At 41.3% G+C, this 27,734-nt stretch overlaps 1 protein-coding gene across 4 annotated transcripts in view; it reads right to left on the bottom strand.

Annotated features, from left to right (window-relative positions):
- The window catches only part of LARS2 (leucyl-tRNA synthetase 2, mitochondrial), a 100,496-nt gene that overhangs the window by 70,299 nt on the left and 2,463 nt on the right, over positions 1–27,734 (bottom strand). For 3 of the 4 annotated variants that reach the window (XM_061586995.1, XM_061586992.1, XM_061586993.1), the window contains exons 3-7: positions 25,073–25,201; positions 12,066–12,157; positions 11,213–11,273; positions 9,404–9,493; positions 861–1,004 (exon numbers count right to left, since the gene is read on the bottom strand). In XM_061586995.1, coding sequence (XP_061442979.1) covers positions 861–1,004; positions 9,404–9,493; positions 11,213–11,273; positions 12,066–12,157; positions 25,073–25,201 — 516 coding nt within the window. The remainder of the gene's footprint in view (positions 1–860; positions 1,005–9,403; positions 9,494–11,212; positions 11,274–12,065; positions 12,158–25,072; positions 25,202–27,734) is intronic. The other variant, XM_061586994.1, reaches the window with a different exon arrangement.

Genomic DNA, 27,734 nt, shown 5'->3' with positions numbered 1-27,734 from the left:
GTGGCTGGAGGTTATGTTCTATTCCTATTTTGGGTGCATTAACAGTTGAATCTGAAACTGCACTTTGATGTAAAATCAGACTGATTACAATATGTTGCGACTTAAGCAATGACTCTAGCTGTTGGAAAAAACAAACTTGGCCTGCCCAAGATGCATGTGTTCAGCCTGCTATGTTTAAACCACTCCACTTAAGGAAAGATGGGTTTGGTCAATTAAAAACATAGAGCACACCTAGAATTTTGCTAGAATATATTTCATCTCCCACTGTTTTATCTTGTGCAAACTGAGACACTCCTCATGTCCACTAGAAATTATTCTGCAGAATAGTCAGTGCCATTATTTCACAATTGTTTTTGGAGTTTTTTTAGTGTAAACTATGCAAAGTGTTGCTGTACTTCACATATTCACAGAAACAGAAGCAAAAGAAAATTATTGACTATAGAAAACTTCACTAAAATTGCAAAGTAAATCATGCATATTTAAAGTGACTATCTGAACTATATCAACTGTCTTAATATTGCTGCTTCCTCAACAATAAAACAAGATCAGCACAGCACGTCTTGTCTCTGTTATTTGGGCTGATTGAAACGAGCTTATGGAAGCAGCGATATGGCATGGGGGGTATTTTCAATTTAACTTTGCAGAATGCGAAAAATCCATGCTGGCTAGAGTATACAGCCACTCTTGTGGCTGTATAATAATGGCATCTTAGATATAATCGCACTTGCCCTATTCAGAGAGCAGGAAGACAAAATGATTCTACATAGATATTATTGATATCAGAACTTACAAGCGTGGTAACGATCTGGAAAGATCTTTTGAAGGTAGGGCGCACTCCCCAAAATCATTTATACTCACACCTTTGAATAGGCAGATGTTTTAATGAACCACTGTTTGAGGTATTTCTTTTCTACTTTTGCTCCTGAACGCCATGAACAACCATTTTCATCCACCTGTTCATTAGCGAGAACAGTCTGATCTACAGGGTCCCAGTTAACCATTGCCTAAAAAGACACAAAGAATCAAAAGAGAGGAATCCTGGAACTAGTAAGCATGTCACTGAAAGTACTTAGAGGGCTGTTGAGTACAAGTATACTTTTTGTGGACTCCCAATCTATATGCCAACTTTAGAAAACTTCTTGCAATCAGAGACTCAACTAGTGATCTCCTTTTAAAATGTCCACTGAAGTGCATATGCCAAAATTTATTTTTGCAGATCTCTCATAAAAACTTTTGAGATATTCAATATAATAGAACCCAAATCAACATTTATACTGCATTATTATTGCCATATTCCAATTGATCCTACTAAGGAAGTTTGCAGAAGTATGGGGCAAGATCTAAATAGTTTCTTTAGGCATGTCTAATGGCTTCCACTCAGCAAGTGGAACTTTGGACTCCCCCACCCCTTTTTTAGAACAGGGATGGGGAACTGTGGCCCTTCCAGATGTTGTTGGACTACAGTTCCCATCAGCCCCAAACAGCATGTCCAATGGTCAGGGATGATGAGAGTTCAAGTCGTCATCACCTGGAGGGCCACAGGTTCCCCAACCCTGCTTTACATCTCCATGCAGTACCATTTCAAAAAAGTAGTTCACCATGAATGAAGTGAAGCTTGATTATAAAGATGCTATAGCATGTGCCATGATGATAGAAATGTCATATTAAGAGGTGGCATACCTCTTATATTCTTTCGAGGAAGATATACAGTTAGTCACACAAATACAAAGCAGCATTAGACCCTTGAAGTAAAGAAGGTAAGCCATGTAGAAATGATTTGGTGGCTTGAGTTGTATTATACCGACATATCTGACAACAAATAAGTGATGAGAGCCATATTTATCCTACATTAATGCCCTCAGTGTTCAAGCCACTTCAATTTAATACATTACAACTGCAAGAAAGATATCTTACTGCTGCTCTACAACACACAACCTTTTGTGCATTATCCGATTCCTGACAGATAACAATATAAATTAAACCAAATCCACATTAATACAAAATAATGAGAATTCTTCATAGGAGAACTAAGCTCCTTTTATCTCTCCTGTATCACACTTTCCTTATCCTCCTCCATCCAAGGGAAATTAAAACTTACACATTATAAAAAACCCACTTGCAGTACATTTCATCAATACTGAACAGAACACTGGTTTGGATCCAAGCCCTTGCTTGTGTGAGCTAAAGCTCTGCAAAAACATGGAGAGTATGGTTCACTGACATTGTCTCCCCACCATGACAATCTTTTGTTCTATACTGTGTGCTGCTCCAGGGGTCCCCAAGACCTCTGCAGTGGCATTTCAGGGGGCATGAGGGCCAGCTGTTGTTGGAGAGGGAGAAATCAGGGACACCCCCAAGTGAAAGAAGTGCCTTCATTGCACACATGGATGTTTGAGGCTATATATTAAGAGCTATATATCAAGAGCAAAACTTTATTAATGATATGCCCTTTTCAGGAGATGGCATGGTCACAAAATATAGCGGTATTAAAATTATATAACTGAGGGATCACACTGGTCTTAAAAACAAAGGTTATGTATTAAATTAGGCACTGAATGACTTGCTAGGAAACACTGTAGGACTAAAACATTTGTTTTTAAAAGCAGAAGAAAAATCTGTCAAAAACTGCATACTATAATTTAATCAGACATAGAGTCTAGCAGTAGATTCACTGATTGGCAAAAAACCTTGCAGTTTAAGAATGTACCTATAGCCAACAGATATTTCTATCAAACTTTAAAAAGCGAGGAAATTGGGCAGCTACAGTGAATGCACCAAGGGAGCAGGAGACCTGACTTCCTCTCTGAGATATTGTACTGCCCTACAAATTTTGTCAAAATGCAAACACAATTTGGGTTGGTCTTTCACAGTCCAATCTACTTCCTGTGTAGCTTGGAAGAATTTGGTAACGTGCCTCTGAGCATATGGGGACTGGTGGCAATACCTGCCATCTCCAGAGATGGAGAATTACATTTTTGTACGTTGGTGTTCTTCTTACTTTGCTTCATTCCTGGAGGCTGTAAGTGAATGGATGGGAGGAAACAGGCTGAAGCTGAACCCCGACAAGACCGAGGTACTGCTTGTGGGAGATAGGAGGAAGTTGGGTGATTTTGACCTGGTGTTGAATGGGGTAAGATTGCCCCTGAAGGACCAGGTTCGCAGCCTCGGTGTTGTTCTTGACTCCCAGCTGTCCATGGAGGCTCAGGTCGTGGCGGTGAGCCGGGCAGCTTGGTATCAATTACATTTTATACAAAGGCTGCAACCCTACCTCCCTGTCCATCTGCTCCCACGGGTGGTACATGCCCTGGTCTCCTCTCGCTTAGACTATTGTAATGCGCTCTACGTGGGGCTACCCTTGAAGACGGTCCGGAAATTACAGCTGGTACAGAACGCGGCGGCACGTCTGATCAAGAACAGCCGCCGCCGAGACCATATCACTCCAGTATTTAAAGATCTGCACTGGCTACCAGTTGTTTACCGGGCCCAATTCAAGGTGTTGGTTTTTTTTTTTTTTTTACAATAATTTTTATTCAAATTTTCATAAAACATAGAAAACAAAATCATAAAACATTCAAAGACAAAAAACAAAACAAAACAAAAATGATTAAACAAATAAAATAAAATAAAATAAAATGTTGACTTCCCATTTGTCACATATCAAATCAGTTATAGGTCTACAATATATAACAATCCTGTCTCTTAAATCATATTATAAAATCACTTTCCTCCAGTAGTTATCTTAATTAATCATCAAATCTCATAAACATTACTTTATTCTTTCCACAAAAAGTCAAAGAGAGGTTTCAATTCTTTAAGAAATATATCTATCAATTTTTCTCCAAATAAACATGTCAATTAATCCATCTCGTTAATAATTATAATAATCTTATTGTCATAACCATAGTCCAAATAAACATTTCGATTAATCCATCTCATCAGAATCTGTTAGGTCCAATAATTTCAATAGCCATTATTCCATTATCCCTATTAGTTCCATCTTCCATCTTCAATAGTCCTGTTAAGTCCAGTAATTTCAGTGTCCAATCTTCCATTATCAGTATTCCATAATAATCTTGCTGTTGTAGCCATAGTCATATAATAAGAGTCTGATGGGAATTTCCTCTATCCCAAATATTTTCTTGCCATCCATTCTGAATAAGTTGCTGAAATACTGTTGTAAAGTCATATCTGTGTTCTTCTTTTTTACAAAATGCACTGGCTCATCTCTTAAGAGTTTTCCCATTGTCACATGGCTGCAGTTAATTCCATAGATTTTCTCTATATCAAGCTCCATCACATCATTCCAGTCCAGAAGATTATCCAAGCCATTGATAACTTTATCTCTAATATCTTCATTAATTTCTTCAGAGATAACGTTAAATTCCAAACAGTAGATTTTATTTCTAAAATCCATAAACTCCAGATCTTTTTCCAATTCCACATTTGTTCCAATCTCCAGGGCTTGTATCTTCCCTTTATTTTTTCTTTTCTCATCTCTGATCTCATTCTCCTCTCTCACAGGGTCCCCTATTTCTTTAAGCTCCTGCGTCATTTTGCTCAGTTCAATTTTCAGCTCCTTACTACCCTGTCGCAGGGTTTGTTTCGTTATCTCAATCTCATCCATTATTTTCTGAAACATAATTACTTCCAGATTCTCAGCCACTTTCTTGATTGCCATTTTTAAAACCACGAAAACAAAGCAAAACAAAAATAAAGAAGAACCACTTCTTATTTCAGCAACAATTGGGTTAATATTCCAGGCTTGATGACATCACAGTATAAACAGAGCAACCTGCCTTATCTCTCTTGTGCAAGAATGCAAAACAAATTTAGTTCCCAGCATCAAAACAGTTAGTGGCGTCGTGAAGAAGCAGATTCGTCAAAATAAAATAGACCAAAAAGAGAATAGTCCCAGACAATATAATATTCCTCGGAATAGAAATCAGGAATAGAAATCCCTCTTCTGTTTATTATCTTTAGAATGCACTTCCAGGACAGCTTTTTGCGACAGAAACAGAGATAAGCTGTTAATTTCGTGAATAACAGAGAAGAGCTATATCTCACCCAGAAGTTGTCCAAAGCCGATCAATCTGACAAATCTCCTTTTGCTGCAACAATTTAAACCAAGTAAAAAAAATAATAGAAAGAAGAGTGCTTGCCTGTTAGTCCGTTCTCTCTTTGAAGAAAAGATAAACGTATCGCTTAAGCAGATAGAGCTTGTTAGAAAGTCCGTCCGGCATTGTTGGCTGGACCTTATCTCATAAATTAATGAAATCCAGTCCTCCCAACAAAAACAGGCTTTGAGGTTGATCTCTACGTTTCTCCCTGCCCGGGAGAAATTTCATCAGTCAAAAAAAAAAATGTTCTGACTGATTTATATCTGAATAAGCTTCTTTTGAGGCGGGAGCCCGTCCCAAAAGCAGGCACAAGCGAAGTCACCCTTCCCGGAAGTCTCAAGGTGTTGGTTTTAACCTTTAAAGCCCTACACGTTTTTGGTCCAGTTTATCTAAATGAACGCCTTCAGCATCACCAGATAGGCCGCCAAACGAGAGCAGCCTCCCAAGACCTTCTCTCGGTCCCACCAGTCAAAACAGCTAAGCTGGTGCAGACCAGAGGGAGGGCATTTTCAATTGTGGCCCCCGCCCTCTGGAACTCTCTGCCTTATGATCTCCGCCATGCCACCTCCCTGACAGGCTTCCGCCGAGAACTGAAAACATGGTTTTTTAGGCAGGCATTCGAGACCTCTGTCTAATTTAGTTTAAATTTTTGTATGATGGGGGTAGGTTTGGATTGAGTATACTTATTGTTGTTTTGTATTATATGTTATATTTTACTCTATGTTATACTTTAGTCTATGTACGCCGCCTAGAGTGGCCGTTAATTCGGCCAGATAGGCGGCCTAGAAATAAAATTTTATTATTATTATTATTATTACTATTGTTTCTACAGAGAATCTAATCTAGAAAATTTTATTTCTCATTAATCATCCTAGAAACCTGTGTCAAATTTATTTTTATTAATTTCAACGCCTTTTTATTGGTCAGTATCATATGATGGTGAAGCCAGCCTTCTGTGTTTCAAATTGGAGATTATGTTCTATTTCTATTTTGGGTGCATTAGCGGTTGAATCTGAAACTGCAGTTTGATGTACAACCAGACTGATTACAATATGTTGGTACTTCAGGAATGACTCTAGCTGTTGGAAAAAACAAGCTTAGCCTGCCCAAGATGCATGTGTTCAGCCTGCTATGTTTAAACCACTTCATTTATGGCAAGGTGGGCACGGTCAATTAAAAACATAGAGCACACCTAGAATTTTGCTAGAATATATTTCACCTCCCACTGTTTTACCTTGGGCAAAGTGAGACACTCTTGATGTCCACTGGAGACTATTCTGCAGAATAGTCAGTGCCATTATTCCATAATTATTTTTGGACTTTTTTTAGTGTAAACTATGCAAAGTGTTGCTGTACTTCAAATATTCACAGAAACAGATGCAAAAGAAAATGATTGACTATAGCAAACTTCACTAAAATTGCAAAGTAAATCAAACATATTTAAAGTGACTATCTAAACTATATCAACTACCTTAATATTGTTGCTTCCTCCCTGCTAAAACAAGATCTTCTTTCTATTATTTGGGCTGATTGCAGGTGTTGCCACCACTCACCATATGCTCAGAGACACGTTACCAAATTCTTCCAAGCTACACAGCAAGTGGATTGGACTGTGAAAGACCAACCCATATTGGTCCCTTGGGCAGAGGAGAAGCCCCTTACCTTTTTAAAAGGAAAACATTGTGAACAGTATCATTGCTTCTCAGCTTTCCCCCCACCTTTTTAATCCAAAGCAGGCACATGTAGCCTCCCACCCAAATTTAAACTAAAACTGTCCCTGGCCACATCCACACCAGACCTTTATTTCACTTTGGGCAGTCATGGCTTCTCTCAAAGAATCGTGGGAAGTGTAGTTAGTGAAGGGTGCTGAGAGTTGCTAGGAGAGTTATTCCCCTCACAGGCCTTCAATCAGAGCAGCTGACTGTTAAACCACTCTGGCCGAGCTCTCTCAGGGGAATAGGAGTCTCCTCTCAGCACCCTTCACAAACTACACTTCCCAGGATTCTCTGGGGAGCCATGACTGTCGCACGTTAAATCGAAGTCTGGTATGGATGTGGCCCCCTGATTAGCCATGCCAAGCAGCTGGGAGTCTGGCTTTTAGAACACTGACAGTTGGTTCTTACTCAGCATGCCCGACACTATCATTCAGTTCAATGCAAAATTTATTAAATTAATTAAAAATCAGCCAGACATTTTTTAAACTTTTAAACTGCAAAAGATGAAGGTCAGAGCATGGGGCAAAGTCGGTAATGTGATTACAGATACTCTGTGGACATGGCTGATTTTTAATGAATTTCAACAGATTATGAGAACTCAGAGAAAAAAGTCCAAAAGGGGTCTGGGTTTTTTCTCTCTCTCGTTAGACTTTGAACTCTCAATTCTTTCTGACTGTTTTGTTTATTCCCATGAAAAGCGAGAGGGTTGTTAAGCGTTTCTGAGCTCAGGACTGTAAGGTTTTGTTTTGAAATGAGCTTATTGGGAACATCAGAATGGCAGGGGGTATTTTCAATTTAACATTGTGGAATGTGAAAAATCCATGCTCGCTATAATATACAGCCACGCTTGTGGCTGTATAATACTCTTTGATGTAGGACAGCAAAAGCAATCTGCATACTCACAGAAGCAGTATCTTCTTTACTACTTTTTCAAATGTCGCAGAATTGAGCTCTACCTCTGAAAACAGCTTGCATGACTGACCCCTGACTAAGATTAAGTCCCTATCTATCCTTCATACCCCTTCTGAAGCTCATTCCTTCATACTACCTTTATTAGAGACAGGAGTTTGCTGTGTGAATATAAAAAGAAAGCATCATGTACAGGCAGGCCTTTTTATTTCTCACTAAATTAGGTTCACAGTCAGAATGAAAAAATATCTTCACGCAGCAATTCCTGCCTTTGACTTCTTCATCCACTGCTGCTTAAAGGCTTATTAGGCTGAACTGTAGCAACTCCATCAGTCTCTACAGACTCCTATATATGAATGCATTTTTTTAAAAAAAATCATCTATGCAAATGATGTCCAATTCTCTCTGGCATATCTTCACTGCCAAAAACCAAATTTTGTATTAACAAAAATCCCCCAGTGACTTCAATGGAAGAAGATTGCTCAAAAGCAGCACCTCCTTTGGGACATTAAGTCCATGAAGCAAACAAATTTGTTTGTCACATCAGAAAGACTCTTAGAGAAAAAGAAAAGTATCCTACGAAGTTCACAAGGTCACTTTCATATGGTTACTGTCATAGGACTAAACTGGCCCCAGCAAGATGGCTTCCCATTGATCTCAGGCTTTGACTAAGGCAATCCATTATACATGAGGCAGCTTCTGAAGATGGTTCAAAAGTTTCAGTTAGTTCAAAACACAGCAACTAGGATGTTAACCGGCACTGGCTAGTCAAAACATCTCTCACTAGTTCTTACAAGCACATTCACTGGCTGACAATCTGTTTCCAAGTTGATTTAAGTTGCAGACATTTACATGTAAAGGCTTGAGCACCTGGACACCTGAAGGATCACCTATTTCCACATGAACCAGCCTATACTGTATCTGTATACGTCTGTGGATTCCATCCTCCAAGTGTGCCATCTTCCAGATCTTCACCTTCCTTTCAGACCAGAAAGTCAGTCTTATTGAACATGGTGCTCCACCTTTTGGACACTCTCTCCAAGCAAGTCTGTGTGGCACTCACTTTTATGTCTTCTTGACACCAAGTCCTTTTTATTTTGCCAGACTTTCAAATTTTTGGTTAAATTAGTTTTATATAAAATCACACTATAAATAAGCATGAGGTGCTGGGGGCTTAATATGGTATTTGACTGTTTTATCTCCCTACTTTTACATTTTCTTTGTTATATGTGTTATATTTTCTTTGTGCTACATCACAACCCACTTTCCTCCCTCTTATGACCGGCATTTGTTGTTTATTGCTCATTTTTGAAATAAATTTGTAACATTAAAAATAGTTGTATATGGCAACTGCAATTCTTGATTTTATTTTTCTGCTATTTTTACCTGCCACTTTATTATTCTTATTTATTTGTTAGCTCCCTTGAAAATAATAATACTGAAGAGAGGGGGTAAATTTTTTACAAGAAATAGTGTTTATTAACTTATGCAATGCAGAACAGCACAGGTACATGTCTACCTCTCTCTCGTCTCTCTCTCTCACACACACACAAACACAGAGTGTTATTTACATCTGTAAGTCTGAAAGTTATCACACAAACAATAATCACCCAAGGCTTTTAAAGGCACATCTAGAATTTAATAAGACAAAGTTCAACTTACTTCATTTTGATAGACTAATCCCGCTTCGTAAAGCTTAATAAAAAGATACTGTGTCCACTTATAGTATTCTGGCAAACAAGTGGTTATTTCCTGTAAACAGAGTAAGAACAGTTCCAATATGAGATCATCAGGATATATGTTGTTCATTTAGAAGACTATCACCAGTTTCAATATTCCACCTGCACTTGGATGAAGACACAGTGTTCCTACATTTCCCCCACTAAATCATGAAAGCCCTTTTAGGAAGGGACTCCACCAGGGCCACAATCTGGCAGAATTAGGTTTGCTTAAACCCATTTACTGCTGTTTTACAATTTGAGAGTGGGTACATTTGCAGGACAAGGTGTGCTTCTCTGGGAAAGCCAGTGCAGCCTTTGTACCATGCTTATGTTGTTGGGCTCAATATATAGGACTATGGCAGGCAACATAGACACATTGCTCTTAACTCTAATGGGGCTTAAGTTACAACAGAGTGTGTTTTGGTTAGAGAAACCTCTTGAATGCAAGAGCAGTTTAACAACAGAGAATAGGAAGCTGCCTTATACCAAATCAGACCATTGGTCCATCTAGTTCAGCACTGTCTGCACCGATTGGCAGAGCTCTCCAGGGTTTCAGGAAGGAGTCTCTCCCAGCCCTACCTGGAGATGCCAGGGATTGACCCTGGGACCTTTTGCATGCAAAGCAGATGCTGTACCACTGAACTATGACACCTTCCTGATTACCTAAAGTGTGACGGGCCATCAGTTGGAGATGCTCCAGCTCTGGATTTCCTGCATTAAGTAGAGGATTGGACTAGATGGCCTACAAGTCTCCCACCAACTCTTTGATTCTAAGTCAAGTGTTTCAATAACTTCACTAACTGAGCAGACTGGCCCATTAGGGTGAATGAGACACTGCCTCACCAATCTCAGTCTGTCCTTAGCTACCTCCCAGCCTTCTTATTTACATCCAGTTCAGGGGGTTGGCACTGGTTTCTTCCACCTTGGTCTCAGTGTTGCCATTATAGAAGGGGCCAAAACCAGAATTCTACCTGTCATTGGTTCTGGCACCAATTACAATTGGTCTCCCTGCCTTTCATTCTACCAGTTCCAATAAGCCACCACTGTTGACTAACGTGTGACTCAGTAAGAGGCTTGATACTGGTCATGAGCAAACCATAACTGCCCGTGCATAAAAGCCAACAAACAGATAACTAGTTCAAGGAAGAGCAAATAAGGCAAGCTTCTCACTGGTGACACAGAAAAGCTGATGGCCATCTACCAAGTGATTTCTCTGGCCGCTTCCTTACTCTCTCTCCCTTTCCCCCCCTCATGTGCCTATTTAGACTGTAAGCCTTCGGCCAGAGCTTTGCCCTTGTTAATCACTTTTACTGCATAGCACAGTGTGTATAGGTTCTTAAGAAATAATATCATAACCATTAGCACTTATGCCCATTTTTTCTATGAAATCTTTGGCTCAGCCTCCTAGTTCCCATGCTCTACCGTAACTCAGCCTAAGTACATGTAACAAACAGCCTCATATTGCTTCCTTGTTTAGCCCTGCCTCCACCTCCCTCTCTTGCGTTGTATTTTAGATTGTAAGCTCCTTGCGTCAGGGATCTGTTCTCTTATGCACTGTACAGCACCATGCACACTGATGGTTCTTCATAAAACACATAATCACATCACAAGTAAGGTCATCTAAGAAAACAACTTCCTTAAAATTTACTTAAATTCATGTGTTGTAAATATATACAGTTCTGTAATGCATAGTCTCTTGAAGTATACCAATTACATTTTAAATATATCTGTTAAAAGAAAAAAAGCTTACCCGATCCCAACTAAAAGACAAGCCTAATGCATCCAGTTGCTCTCGCATGTGCTGAATATTACTGTAAGACAAAATAAAATCCATCTTTAAACAAAAAAGAATATTTCAGAGACAACCGATATCCCAGGAAAGTACCTAAATTCCTCCAACTTGAATTAGAATAGGCAAACCAGGCTCCATCCATTCACTCTGCAAAAATCCTTTGTAAGATTGCTACTTTAACTCAGTGGTGTGGAAGGGCCATAGCTCAGAGGTAGAGTGTCTGCCTTGCATGCAAAAAGTCCCAAACTCAATCCCCAGCATCTCACCATAGGGCTGGGAGAGACTCCTGCTTGAAACCCTGAAGAGTCACAGCCAATCAGTGTAGACAGTACTGAACTTGATGGACCATTGGTCTGATTAAGTATAGGGCAGCTTCCTATGTTCCTATGAATCGCATTTGGATTACAAATCAACCCAAACCATGTAATCTGTCAGTATATTAAGGATACCATCTTTAAGGAAAATTTTCTTTCTGGCCCAATATGGGGAGAGTGAGCAGCAAATTCTCACACACAGAGTGATTAACTAATGTACCTCGTGTATTTTGTGGTTATATTTTCCCATGCAGAAAGAAAGTTCGGAGTAATACACAATGAGCCAGAGAAAGTATGCACAATCCAAAGTGTTTGTGCCAGACACAGTTATAGATAAATTCTAGTGACAGAGACCCTGTTCAATGCGTAGCTCTAACCTGTGGCTTTTTCTGTGAAGCAGAGACTAAGAGAATATAGGAAGGAGCAAGAACAGCACTTAAAACACAGCCTTCTGCTTCAACACTGACACATTGTAAAGCAGCAAGAAAAACAAACACCTTTGTGTCCAGTTTGCCGGATGCAACCCATGATCAATTGCTGCATTCTCTGCGGGTAAGCCAAATGCATCCCAACCCATTGGATTTATCACCTGTAACAAAAATAAGAAATGTCACCCTTTGTCACTTTCCAGAGCGGATTTAGTAACACCTTCGGGGCTCAAAATAATGAAGCATCTTTCGAAATTCAGCATTTTAGCTCTTTCACTGAATCATCCAGACTGTGCCTGTCAAAAACAATTTAGTTTTAAGTACAATGCATGGGATACTTTAAAAAAAATTATTTGGTAAGGCTTTGTGTGCTCTGCGCGCGTGCGCGCGCGCACACACACACACACACACACACACACACAGAATCTGCTTCAAGAAAAACAGAATTCTTTTCTACTTCTGAAGCTCTCACCAGCACATGTCTTATAGTAGTTTTTGTTGTCACAGCCACCCTTGGCTTGGTCAATTTGTCATGAGCTTGCCTTTCAGTTCAAAACCCTTCCTAAATGGACTGATCTGGAAGAAAGACATTGCACTACAGAAGCAGGGAATGGAAAACTAGGGCTATTCAGTGCTCAATTGTGGCTCAGTGTAACCCTGGAATCCATTTTCAGTTTTGAAGCCTTAACTTTTGAATATACAAAAGAATATATTAAAGAACACACAAATAGATTCAGAGAGCACTTACCTATTATTGAGGTAGGGATGGGGGACCTATGGTCCTCCATATGCTGTTAGACCAATTCCCATCAGCACCAACCAGCACAGGCAATGGTCAGGGACGATGGGAATTGTAGTTCAACAACTTCTGAAAGACCACAGACTCCCCATCCCTGGATTAAAAGGAAGACCTTCTGAGTCCGAAAGTGTTATTTCCAGGAAGATGAGCCCCAGAATCTATTTTTCTAGAACATACACTCTAGCCACCTTAGCTTTGTCAATCACTACATGAATATATATTTTGGAAAGTTGTTTGCTATGCATTTGGACACCTCTTTATTATTATTATTATTATTATTAACAAAGAATCTCTTCCCACCATCACATAGAAAATCATTCATCTGAATACTTAACTCAAATTTACCTAGTTTGGCATTCATGGGATCTGCCACAAAAGCCAGCTCAGATAAGTCTCAGGATATGTCTGCTGAACCTATGCTTTTTGTTTTAGGAGACCTGCACAGAAGTCACCTGGCTATCCAAAAACCAGTAGGGCATCAAGGGGAGATGAATATAAGAAGGAGACCACATAATCCCTTCAGCAGAATTTACATACATATACACACATCCCAGAGGTGTGAAAGAAGCACATCAATCTGTATATCCCTATGAAAAATTAGGATCTTGCTCTCGCTCTCTCTCGCTCTCACACACACACACACACAAAAAAAACATAAAAAATTATCACACAACAATTTTACAAAGGCTTGTGTTGCGATAGGCCTTAAAATAGATCAGATTAAGCTGCAAAGGATATAAGTGGAGCATATCAAAAATACAGTTTAAAATAGTATAACTTAAAATGGATATACATTTTAAATTAAATGATAAGTTAAATATAAATTTAACTTACCTAAGTAATATAACCAGCAGCACAAAGTGCTTTCATGAACACTTCTGTTATAAAGTGGCACTGGTGCTGTTAAAGACTTTGCTATACAGCAATGAATGTTTTATAAGATCAACAGTTTCCTTACAGATATAAATGAGGTAGCGCAAAGCACATTAAATAGCTATAACTGGTTAAACTTTAAGAGTGATTAGCAGCAGGAACTAATTACTGCTTTATCAAAGAGAAGCAATCAGTCCAGGTCTCTGAAAAATGCATCAGGCTGTGAGGCCTAAGCCTACACTAATTAGGTCAAGAATCATTAGACAACTGAATGTTTATACTTTGCCTGCATATGCAAGAGAAGAAAAACAGACTTTGGCTTTTGTATTTGGCCTCAATCTTAGCATCCTTACAATATATTCTTGATATGTCAGCAGTATATAAAGTAACATAGTAGTTATTCTAGTATGCCTTCTTTCTCACCAGCAATAAACCCTTCTACTCTACTCCTCTACTAATGAACCAGAATGTCATGTTTCACTAGAAACCATGCAAGAGACTGGGAAAGAATATTTACTGAGCAACATCACAATGTACAATGTAAATCGAGCAAACAAGGAGGCTTTGCCCACTGCATATCAAGTGGGTGTCAATTAGATGTCAGATTTAATTCTCTGTAGTTTGAGGCACATGAAAGGGCCATCTCTGTTGTGGCCCCTAGGTTGTGGAATGACCTCCCCTCTGAGGTGCATCTTGTGCCATCACTGTATGCTTTCTGATGATTGGCCAAGACACCTCTTTACCTAGGCCTGTGGCTGAGTGGATGTCTTTCCCCCTCTTGTGTTGCTGTGCACTGCTGCTCTGTACCGCTGTCTTGTTATTTTGTCATTGGTTATTTGATGGTTTTATTTTATGATTTTAATTTATTTTTATTTAATTTATATTCCGCCGTTCCTCCCAGAAGGAGCCCAGGGTGACAAGCAAACAAATGTGAATTGTACTTGTTTTAATTGTGACATTTTTGTAACCTACCCTGGAACCATTTGGTGAAGGGTGGGCTACAAGTCCAAATATACAAATATTCTATTTCTCTCCCCCTCCCCCAATTAAAACAGTAAAGAAAGAGATCCTTTTGGCCCAACACTATGTGACAACTGCATTTTTAGCATTTTGGAGCAACTTGCCTGCTCCAAGCCCAAGGGTGGAATGATATATTGCAAAATCCATGGGGCTATCACTGAAAAATGACAACTCTGCACCAAATCCCTTCCTTCCTTCCTTCCTTCCTTCCTTCCTTCCTTCCTTCCTTCCTTCCTATCTATCTATCTATCTATCTATCTATCTATCTATCTATCTATCTATCTATCTATCTATCTATCTATCTATCTATCTATCTATCTATCTATCTATCTATCTATCTATCTATCTATCTATCTATCTGATGCATTATTATTATTATTAGTCGCCCATCTGGCTGGCTGTCCAGCCACTCTGGGTGATGTACAGAATAAAAACATACAAATATATTAAAACATTAAAATTTCAACAGTAGTAATAAACCTAACCCACCCCAAAAGCCTGCCTGAAGAGCCAGGTCTTCAAGGCCAGCAGAAGCTCATCATAGCGGGGGCATGATGGAGATCGTTTGGGAGGGAATTCCACAGAGTGGGAGCCACAATAGAAAAAGCCCTTTCCCTAGTCCTCACCAGTCTAGCTGTTTTAACTGGTGGGATAGAGAGGAGGCCTTTTGAGGCTGATCTTGTTGCGCGGCATCCTTGATGAAGCTGGAGGAGCTCTTTCAGATAAACTGGGCCGAGACCGTATAGGGTTTTAAAGGTCAAAACCAACTCCTTGAATTGGGCCCGGAAAATAACCAGCAACCAGTGCAACTCTTTCAGCACTGGAGTGATGTGACCTCGCCGGTGGCTGCCTTTGATCAGGCAAGCCGCCACATTCTGTACCAGTTGCAGCTTCCGGTCCGTTTTCAAGGGTAACCCCACGTACAGCGCATCGCAGTAGTCTAGGCGACAGGAGACGAGGGCATGTACCACTGATGGGAGCACATGGTTGGGAAGGTAGGGGCGCAGCCTCCGTATCAGATGGAGTTGATACAGCGCCGCCTGGCTCACAGCTGAGACCTGAGCCTCCATGGACAGCTGGGAGTTGAGAATGACCCCCAGGCTGCGGACCTGGTCTTTCAGGGGCAATTGTACCCCACTGAGGACCAGGTCAACATCCCCCAACCTTCCCTTGTCTCCCACGAACAGTACCTCGGTTTTGTCAGGGTTCAGCCTCAGCTTATTCCTTCCCATCCAGCCACTCACTGACTCCAGGCACTTGGACAGGGTTTCTACAGCCAACCTCGGTGAGGACTTGAATGAGAGGTAGAGCTGCGTGTCATCCGCATACTGGTGACACTGCAGCCCAAATCCTCTGATAGCCCCCAGCGGCTTTATATAGATGTTGAACAGCATCGGGGAGAGGATAGAACCCTATGGCACCCCACAAGTGAGAGGCCAAGGATCCGAAATCTCATCCCCCAATGCCACTCTCTGGTACCTACCAGAGAGGAAGGAACGGAACCACTGGAACACAGTGCCCCTTATACCTAACCTCTCCAGACGGTCGAGAAGGATACCGTGGTCAACGGTATCAAAAGCCGCTGAGAGATCAAGGAGGACAAGGAAGGTGCATTCGCCCCTATCCAGCGCCCTCCTCATATCATCCACCAAGGCGACCAAGGCCGTTTCAGTCCCATGTCCAGGCCTGAAGCCTGATTGAAATGGATCCAGATAATCCGCTTCCTCCAAGTGCGCTTGCAACTGCTGCGCCACCACCCGCTCAACCACCTTGCCCTATCTTTTGCAACACCTAGGTCATCTTACCCAATGTTGTGGTAGCACAAAATTTGAATTTCTTTGCCCAACTGGCTGCCATTGGCAGGGATAGGGACTTGCATAGTGGGAAGAGAGATCTTGACATAGAGCTGCCATTGTCAGTGGAAGACCTGTGTAATGTATAGGTCTGTCTTCATCTGATGCACAATTTTTAAAAATAACATTTAAAATTCAAGTCTGCAGTGTTACAATATGCCTAAATTAGTACCATGGATCCAAGGTGACTCAACATATTTTGCACTCTCAGAACTGTGAAGTGTGATTTTCAACACTCATGTGAGAACAGAACAATCAGAGCATGTGCCTAAGCCAGGTAAGCTGACACCACCTAACCATTCTTTACACCACAACAGGTAACAATTCCTGGGATCTTCACAAGTTAGAAGTTACAACCTTATGCATTGTTGGGAAAAAATGTAAAGAACTTTATAGAAATGCACCAATTTGGTCATTTGATGAACTGCTACTGTTGTTAATAGTTTCCTCCCCTTCTTCCCACAGTATGGTTTTAAGTTGATTACGTTTTGCCTATTTGTGAGAAAGTAGTTTATTATGGTGCATTTTCTTTGCGCTGTAGAAAACTGTCTGGGTTTATTTAAGATTGGTTAAGTGTGTGCGTGTGTATGTAAACAATAAAAATAGAACAAAAAAAGAGTTGCTAAAGAGTTTTCTTGTTTAACTGAAGTGTTTTCTACACTACTATACATCATTCCTCTGAATAATTCCAGGTTCTGAGCAGCTGAAGGCCGAGTGTCATATCAAGTGTTTGCAACAATCTAAGACAGATTATGGCTTGAAGGCACACAAAGCCACCACCTTGCTGAAGCTAAGCAAGTCTGGGTCAGGTCAGTACTTGGATGCTGCCTTGGATTCCATGACAGAATAAAAGCAGGATATGCATGTAAAAAGATAAATTAAAAAATACAAGATGCAAGTAGTGTGAAAGGAGAATGGGAGAAAGAGTTACAAAGCATATGGATAAAAATACTTTGAGAGGCAAGTGGGGGTGGGAAGGAAAAATATAGAACAAAGGAACAAAAAGCTTTCTCCACTTATTAGCAAATTCCACTTAATATGTTCAACTTTATATTTGTTTTTGACTTGATTATTGGTGCCTATTATTTATATAATATGCTAAGCATCTTCTCCTCATGTTGTAACTCATCTCAGTCTTCCTCCCCTTAAATACAACCATGTTTCTCTTCCTCTTCTCTATTTGCATTGGCTTCTCTTCCATTATAGTCTTCCTTTTAAAATCTTCTTTTTAAACAAGCAAACCTTCTTGCTCTCTGCTTGTTTTTCCCCAGTTGCTTTTAGTAAATCTTTGTGCTCCTCTGGTACTAATCTCTTAGATCCAAGATTACCCCTGTTCCTTCATCTCTTTTTCGGGGGGGGGGGGTTAGCACATTACTTTTGGAACTCAGTGCCTCAAGATGTATCTCATTATGCCCACTCTTTAAGACTGAGGCATGTTTTTAGTGCTCCCTTTGACCACAATCGTCTCTTACATGTGAGCATTTTACTTGTAGTTTGTGAGTTAGATCTTGTTGTTCTTGGTCTACATCTTTATATTGAACAGTGCCTAGCTTTCATTTAGCCTCTTAATAAATATTGATAGCTACAGTGAAGTGCTACTCCTGCCTCCTGCAAAGTTCCAGGACAAAGACAGGAAAAAAAAACGCAAAACACCTGGGAAAGAGTTAATAGCTGACTTAGAAAGCTAAACCCAAATTTGTGGCCACCTATATATAATTACTATATTTAAATGTACATCCTGTGGATATTTGTATAAGAAAAAATACTATTCATTCCTTAGTCTCTGCAGCAGATGTATTGAGCTGTTACCGCAGAGATAAGTGTATTGAATAAGACACATTAGGGGAAAATCATTTCAAGTCTACTGTCAATTATCCATAGATTAATCTCTGAAGCAGATGTATTTATCTGTTACCATGGAGACTAATGTAGCCTTCAAAATACATTAGGGGGGAATCATTTCAAGACCATTGTCTTTTAACTCAAGATTGTGAATAGATTTAAAAGGCATTATAAAAATGTACTGTTCTGAACTTGTGACAGGCCAGCGGACAAAGAATATAGTATTCAAAGAGAGGGGAGTGCAAATAAAACTAGGAATGTGCTGGAACAGGGGGTGTTAATGCTGCAATTTCAAGCAATAAAACATTGTGGCAAAATGACAGAGGCAGTTCTTTTCCTAATTCATAAACAAGAAAGGGGAAGAGGAATACAAACGTAGAAGACAACATATGGAATGCTCCCACCAGTTCCTCAGTTTCTGAATCACTGTTCCTTGCTGCTGGAACTCACAGTATCATCCAGTAACACGAATCCACAAGTAAGAAAATCTACTGAATTTGTATTAGGGCTGAAAGAGTTAGTTGCTCAGTTAAATTAATGGCCATGTAGATCAGGGGTACCAACGTGGTGCCCTCCAGACATTGTTGGATTCCACCCTCCCAAGCCCCAGCTAACCATCATGGATGGTGTGAGTGTAGTCTAACATCATATGGAGGGCACCAAATTGGCTTCCCCTGGTGTAGGCAATGGACACATTTGCACATAATCCTAAACTATGGTTCCTAGCTTGCACAAACCACAATGTGCAGTACGTTAGCGCACATAACCCATTTATTCCTGCTTTGTTCCTCTCTTTGCAAGTATGTATATGTAAAACAAACCAGGAAGGGATAGTCAATCTTGGATTCTTGTTGGCTGTTCCCAAAGAAGCCAAGATTCATGAACCAAAAATAAACCATAGTCTACAGTGGCCTGATTGTTACATCACATTAAACCACAGTTCTTTTAGAAAAACCTCTGGTTTAATGTGTACAAATAGCATATTGGTGCATGCTGCTGACATGGTGGGGGCTTTACTCCTTCCCTGCCCTTGCTGCTGCTCAGAAACAAACAGGGTTGATGCTAGGAATGACTGGGTCCTGGGGCACCAGTCTGCCCCAGGCCCGTGCCGCTGTAGCTGAACACACAGTAGCTTTCGACACAGGCAATGTGGGGTTAATAAACCTGCCTGCATGCCCCACCTATCTATCATGTTGTGTGAATAGGGATACCAGATCTCCGGCTTTCAGCCGGAGATTCAGGCATCTGGGAGCCCTCTCCGGTCAAATCACCCCCAAGTACCTGGATCTCCAGCTTTCCAGACTCCCCCCAGCTGCGCATGCACACTTCATGCATACGCCGAAGGGTGTCAGCTCTTCACTGAGACAGCAGTGTCGGTGGGGGTGCAGGCAGGGCTGGAGATTTCTTGGTAATTGCCAGGCCGTAAGTCCTCAGCCGGCAGCTTGGCTATAAATCTGCCAGGCTAGCAAGGAGGAAGCAAGATAAAGGCAGAGGCCGTTCAAAGCTTACGTGCCAAGCCAGAAATCCAGAAGAGACGTCAGTGAAGGTCCGGGTCTAGTTTGCCGAGAGATCAGTCCAAGTCAAGGTTCAGGGGATAGGAAGACACACAGTGGTCACGCCTGACGTTGTAGTCAGCAACAAGCTGAAGCCAAGGTTTGACTTTTAAGGAGCAGGTTTGTCAGCAGGTGTGAGCCCTCAGCGTTTTGGCCTTAAGTGGACAGGCCTGCCCCTCTTCTGCCTGACCTTCTGTTGTCTACGTTCTGCAAGTGAGGGGGGAGTATCCTGTTCACTGTCTGCATCTGGCTGAAGGGCTTCAGCTGTGTCCGGGGTGCTCTGCAGCTGAGGGGGAGAAGGAGCTGGGTTCTCAGGAGTTTCCTCCGTTCCTCCTTCTGGGTCTGCTGCTTCTGGGTCTGCTGCTGTTGCTCCCGAGTCATCCTCGTCTGATGAGTCCTCTGACGGGGCCATGATGAAGGGGAGCCATCCTTGCTCTCTGCTGGCTGGGAAGGGGTCTGGGCAGGCCGCTGCCTCCCCTCCCCCTCCCTCCTTCCTGCCCACCCGCTTGTTCGCACACTCACTCGCTTGCCTGCCCACTCACTCACTCAGCAACCAGGGATTCCCTTGGTCAAGAAGCAGCGCGCACCTGCGGTGGCAGGCAGAGGATTGCCTGAGTAGCGCATGGACAGGCGGGCAGCTGCAGGCCATCCAGTCAGGGGGCGGCGGCGACCAGGCAGCTGACAGGATGCAGCCGGGACTGGGTGTGGGCCAGTGGCATCCGCCTCCCCACCTAAGCCCCTCCACCGCCCGCAAGCTGCTCTGCATGTGCAGCCTCTCGCTCTGCCTCACCTACGTCTGCTACAGCCTCATAGGGGTCCCCAGCGCTGGGAACGTGATACAGCCATGATATCGGGTATTTTGACAAAAGCCTGAACTTTGCCTTTGAAGCAAGAGGAACTTCTGGCTGGATTTTGTTGCTGTTTTTTCTTTTTTTAAATTAGATGATTAAGACTCAGTGGCTATTTTGACAAAAACAAGAGTCACACAGGCAACTGTATTTATAAAGACAATATTTAAGCTTGCTTCCCCTTTTCAAGAACTGGAATAAAATGACCAAAGGTACCTAGAAATTATGATTTAGTCAAGAAGTCTGCAACCAACATTCAACACTTCAAAAGGTTTTGAAATTTTAAGTAAACTACTTATATAGAGAGAAACTATAGTTAATCTTGTTCTATGAAAATGAAATCAAAGAAAGAAAGAGAGAACAGATATCTTGGGGAAGAGAAGGCTTCCTCTGAGAACATAGCATTCTTTGGACCTGAAGCACCATGCAAAAATGAACAAGATGGCAAAGGTTAAAGACATGCGCTTGCTCTTTATAAAAGCATTAAGATTTACTTTGATGTTTCTCTACGTTGACAAAATTACCACAGAAGCACTTTCCAAGCATAAAATTATTTTTTTCTTACTGGCACATCTGTTTAGAAGCAGCCACACTGGTAATTATAAAATCTGCAAAGACAGCATGGTAAAGTCTATACAGCACAATACAACTTTATATGAAATAAAATTTTAGACTCAAATTGCTTTGCTGTCACAGGCCTATTAGTTCCAGTGAAATGTCAAGTGCATTTTAATAGATAGCAATTTTAGTTTACACATAGCATTGCACTGAGCATTTACCTTTATCCTTACTCCCTGTCATCCATAGAAGCAACAACAGTGGTTCCATGCGCTCCGCTCAACCCTCTTAAACCCACTGATGATTCACCTTGTTGTTTGTTTCTTGCCCAATAGTGGTAAAAGAAAATTCACATACTGGGCAGTGTGGCTGCAACTGTTGTTGTTTCCAATCTACTGCCTATGAAGGTAGACCAAATCATGTGTGCTTTCTGTCAATTATATTCACTGGAATTGGGTTGGCTGACAAACTGAGTTTATAGCAACCCACAGGCGAGACAGAAAAGGGTAGAGAATCTTCTTACTTATTTCTCAGACCTCTTTCTGAAGTGAAGGGTCAAATATGTAAAGAAATTTGGATGGTAAAATGTAGGGGCAGGGCATTCCAGGCAGGGGATTGCCAACCCTACTTGGATACGGGTATCTTTGCAGAGGATCCCTGGTCAAGCTTTACCAACAACACAATCCAAACCATATCTACTGAGAAGTAAGTCCTATTGAGTTCTATGGGGCTTAGTCCCTTAGTAAGTGTGTTTAGAATGCAGCCCTTCGACAGCATCCACCTTTAGTCCTGAGTGCTCCCATCTAACATCTCCACAACACTAGGCTCCTTTCTTCCTACAGTGGCCTGGCCTGAGGGCACTTAAACTCTTTTTGCCAGAAGTGAGTTGACTAGATTAAATGTTCCCTACCCAGGCTCCATCTTTTAGCTAAGATTCCTTTCTTAATTTCCAATCAGAGAAATGTTTTTGTATGAATTGTATACGTCAAGCAACTGTGGTTGATGCTTAATGTAATCATGCTTAATGACATCACTTGGGCCCATCCCATGATGTCTCTTGGACCCGCCCTGTGACATCACTTGGACCCGCCCCACCACATCACTCAGGCACACCCCAAAATCTCAGGGTTTGGGATGCTTCTGACCTGGCAACCCTATGTGTGAATGATGTATGCGCACAGTGCCATGCCTGCCATCAACCAAGATGGCAGTGGGGATGTCAGCCCCTTAGGGAAGCTCCGGCAGCCATCTTGGGTGATGGCAGGCATGCATACACAGTGCACAAGGCATTCATACTGATAGGAGAGGTAGGTGGGGCGGGTGGGCTTATTGAAGCCCATGCTGTCATTCGGGGGGGGGGTACCTGGGAGCTCCCTCTTCGTGATTTGCAGCACGGTCGGGTTGCAGCATCATGGAATGGGAGTGCCACCCCCTCCCACCCTAAAGAGGGGCCCTTGGCCAAGGACCAACCTGGCTGCCATTTGGCACTGGTCCTGTGTCCAAACGTGGACTGTTGGTTTGTTTTCCCCATATCACAACAGGTAAGCCAAGAATAAATCTTGGTTTCTGCCCATGGTTTGTTTGGAGAGAAACAAACCAGGAGCCCAGGTCTGGATGACGCGGCATATAGATATTCAGTAGCAGGAGTAAAGTGCCAGAAGCATGCACCAATATGCTGCTCATTCACATTAAACCATAGATTATTTCTTAACTATACAGCAGGGCCCCGCTTTTTGGATCCCCGCTTTTTGGCGTTCCGTTAATACGGCACCAGCGGGGCAATCAGCTGGAGCTCCCCGCACTCCAGCTGATCAAGCCGGAGGAGGGGAAGATCGGCTGTAGCATGCTCCTCTTCTCCTCTTCTGGCACGATCAGACCCACACTCAAGCTGATCACGCCCGGGGAGGGGAAGATCTGATCTTCTCCTCCTCTGGTGCGATCAGCAGGTTAGGTTCCAGACCCCCACGCTACAGCTGATCTGCTTTTCTGGAACTTAACCTGCCTTATGAGTGGGGCCCTACTGTAGTTTAAAGTGATGTGTGAACCAGGCCAGTGGCTTGCAGTGGTTCTCCAGGGTTTCAGACAGGAGAGTTTCTCAGTCCCACCTGAAGATGCTGGGGACTGAACATGCAACCTTTCTAACAAAAAGTGTGTGCTCTATCACTGAGCTATGAATCTTCCATCATGACCTGAAGGCAAGAACAACATCCTGTACTATTATTGTCCTACAACTGCAAAGTCTATGACTTGCAAATCACACAAAGACACGGTAGCACTACTTCTAGATTTTCATCATAAGCAGAGGGTCTAAGGGGTTTTCTGAAGGATCAAACTTGGTCCAGCTTAATTTTAATAATAATTTAGTGCAATACTCTCACAAACCCTGATCCAACACCAAAAGCTTGGTATCCTGTCACCATGTAAAGCAGGGATGGGGAACTTGCAGCCCTCCAGATGTTGCTGGACTACAATACCGATCAACTTCATTCAGCATGGCCAATGGTTAGGGAAGATGCAAGTTGTAAACAAGCAATATGTGGAGGGCCACAGATTTAATGCATGGGAGCAAAGAGCCTTGCCAAAGCTATCATGTCATTTCCCAACTTTACCCCTTTGAAAAGGGAGAGATGTGTGCTCCAGAAGAGCAAGAACAGAGCTTCCAAATACTGCAAACATTTTAAAGTATCAGGACAGGAAGAGGAGTCTTGCTACTCTGTGCCATAAAATAAGCGGAGGACTGGATAAGCATTCCAAGAACAGCTCTGAACAGCAGGGAAGTGCACAGCCAGTGAAGAAATACCGGACAGGCTGAGAGACAAATAGATATAGATACAAAATTACAAATGGTGGTGACAACAGGGAGAGAGAAAACTAGGAATAAAGTTACAAGATTTTCAGTTTCTCCTCACTACTATGCAAATTAGGAAAAAATGCTGTCAGTCCACTTTTTAAAGAATTATTCATGGATTGTAAGAATTTCGGTAGTATTGTTTTTTAAATGTTTTAATCTTTCTTGCTGTTTTCTTTTTAATGTCTGGTCTGTGACTGTAATAAAACAATTCATTCATTCATTCATTCATCATTCAGTGATTATTTTACTTTGCTTAACAGAGGTTATTTGGTATGAGATAATCTGCAAAAGGTTATATAACCCAACAGCTAACAGCACATTTGTAAATGGGAATTCTAAATAAGGGAGGAAATAGCTAATGGAAATAATGGACCTTTCTCAGGAAGTTTATAACCGTGTTGGTTCCACAGAATGAGACATACAGAATAAATGAAATGACTCCTTTTTTGTGCCAGTGAGTTAAAAAATATTGCAAGTTTGCAAAATGCACAGATTTTTTAATCAGGCATAGGCATTCAAAAGAAAAACATTTCTTATATGCCCAGGTTGATGGATATTAGGGTATGTATGCCGCTCTTAGCAGAAAGGGAAGCTGGCCAGGTGTGGAGTGCAGAGAGAAAAAGAGAACAACGATGAAAGCTATCTAAAAAAAAAGAATATGCTGAGGAGTCAGAATAGGGCCCCTAATTCCTCTATAATTGGGTTTAGGTCCTCACAATTTGTGCTCTGCTTGTCACTAACTCTCATTAAATAAAGATTTCTGGCTCCATCTGTTCTTGAATACGCATTGACTGTTCTCAAAAGCAAGAGGCCACTCCTTCCCAGGCACCAAAGCATTATCCAAACAAACATCAATAGAATCATCCAGTGAACAGATACCTGTAATCCTCTCATGTTCTGAAACCGCGCGATTGTGTCACTTAGGGTGTAGACCCGAACATGGCCCATGTGAAGCTTTCCAGAAGGATATGGAAACATTGACAGGACATAAAACTTTGGTCTTGATTTCTAGACAAAATAATAAGCAAACAAAAACAAAGCCTGTAAGCTATAACTTTGGGGAAAAGAGTTTACCACGTTTTTAAAAGTCACGCTTCTGTTTTCTCCCCATCCCACTTTTTTTCAATGGTTATCTTAAAAGTAGGACTGCATTTTAATCAGCAAATCAGTTAACTAAAGGCAAGGGTGAATGTTAATAACTGGGTCAGATACTTAAGGCCACAAAAAGGTATGGCTCTTCTTTTCTTCTTCATCATTCAATTTATATCCCATCCTTCGTCCCAAAAGAGCCCAGAAGGGCTTTCTTTTGATTAATGGTAGTCTTTGTTTATTAAAATACAAGTTCTCACAATTTACTTCAATATCCTAAAAAGACACTTTTATTGAAAAGTAGGTGATATGCAGTTATATTTACCATAATGCACTGGAGTGGCAATCCTAACCCCACTTATCTGGGTGGGAGTAAGCCCCACTGAATTCAATGGGACTTACTTGCAACATGGTTGGGATTGCAGTTTAATTTGTTTATATAGTCAACTAAACATTCTTTAAAATCAGTGGATAGCCTACAATGTGATACTTCTTTTCATTTCATTGCTCATGCTTAGCATATTTCTAATCACCTCTTTGTAAAACACTTTCCATGATAAATAATTTGTTTCAAATTTACCAAGATACAGATTTTATAGAATACTTTTTGAATTCTAATGCCATTGGAAGGCATTTCAGTGCACATGATTCTTTAGTTCAGTTGCCCTCTCTTTTGTCTGGTTCAAATCCAGGATCAAGATGAGCAATGAGAACCCCCAGATGCATTATCAACCCTTGTTCTTTTTCAGACCACATTCACATGTGCAAACAGACACATGGGTGGCTACTTGAAACAGAAGCATTTGGAAAATGTTCCATGTGGCATTTACATGAAAAATAGTTCCTCCGATTTTCATTATAACATCACAAATTCAATCCATGAGGCTTGATTTCCTGTAGTTACCCACATTCCTCATTTAAACTGGCCCTTAGTTAACATTTGCTAGTTGATTTGTTAGTTCATAGGATGGTTCACCATGAACAAATTTGCAAACACTTATGATAACATTCAACAATTAAACTAGGATTTTTCCACATAGTCAGCACAGATTCAACCCAGGCCAGAGTTCACATCTTGCAAGGGACCTTCTACCTATCCTTTGCAGTGCAGAAAATCTCAACAGCTGTAAATAAGGTATAGAAGTGAAGGCTCAGAAAAAAAAGCTGGGTAAATTTGGGGAAAAACAGCCCCCCTCATTTTTTCTTGATCCCCCCCCCAGGCCTTCCCATCTCTAAAATCAGGTTACCTTTTTTTAGTAGGGGTCTTGTCCCTTTAGCACAAGAACCCATGACTCCCCAGATGCTGTTGGATTACAACTCTCATCAGCCCCAGCCAGAATGGCCACTGGCAGGGATGATGGGGGTTGGAGTTCCAACAACATCTAGAGAATCATGCGTTCCCAAAGCAACAAAGTTAAAGATTTTCTCAGCATGCAACTAGAAATGCTTCACCAGTTGGATTTCTGTTTGCCACACAGCTAGGTGTTAAAGGCACAAGCACTACACCCAGGAAAAAAAGGTTGTAACCCTAGGTAAACAATCTGTGTTCCTCCGATTCTTCACCTCCTTCAGATTCTAACTCCAAGACAGTATGTACTGCTAGACAAGAATCTTAATGAGCTGGGGGTTGAATCTTCATGAAATGAACTCCATAGAATCAAGTTAAGTATATGCCAATTAATGCAGAGGCTCATTTCAACCAAGGGTGCAACACTGCGGTTCACTGGGTGGCCAGTCACCATCTCTCAGCCTAATTTGCCTCACAAAGCTGTTGTGAAAAGAAAATGACACAACCTCATGTTCACTTCTTTGAACTCCTTGGAGGGAAGACAGGATACTAATGTAAATACAGCTTGGGTCCAGGCTATTTGTCAGACCGCATTGCCCTCTATGTGCCTGCCCGGGCCCTGAGATCTTCAGGAGAGGCCCTTCTTTCAATACCGTCATCCGCACAAGTACAACTGGTGAGGATACGAGATAGGGCCTTCTCGGTGGCTGCCCCTAGGCTTTGGAATTCCCTCCCTAAGGAGATAAGAATGGCCTCTTCCCTGCAGTCCTTTCGTTGACAGGTAAAAACTTTCTTATTTCAGCAAGCCTTTGATTCCGAAGGCGGCTAAGGATAGGCCCAAAAGGAGGTCATATTGCTCTTGCTTGTTTATTTTTTAATTATTCTGATTTTATGAGTATAGTTTTTAATATCAGAAACAGTTTAATGCTATTTTAAATCAGAGTTCATTTTTTAATTATATCTGTCTATATTTATTTACTTACGTATTATATGCTTTTAACTTTGGTAGGTTTTAATTGTATCTGTTTTTTATCTGGAAGCCGCCGTGAGTTCCAATTTGGAAAAACGGCGGGGTATAAATAAAGTTAATAATAATAATAATAATAATTTGAAGCAGTCCCTGCATTGATGTTGCAATGGAATGCTTGGTAAAGTATATACATA

Source organism: Rhineura floridana, chromosome 10 (assembly GCF_030035675.1).
Source record: "Rhineura floridana isolate rRhiFlo1 chromosome 10, rRhiFlo1.hap2, whole genome shotgun sequence".
Taxonomy (NCBI): Eukaryota; Metazoa; Chordata; class Lepidosauria; order Squamata; family Rhineuridae; genus Rhineura; species Rhineura floridana.
This window is presented reverse-complemented; position numbering and strand designations above follow the sequence as displayed.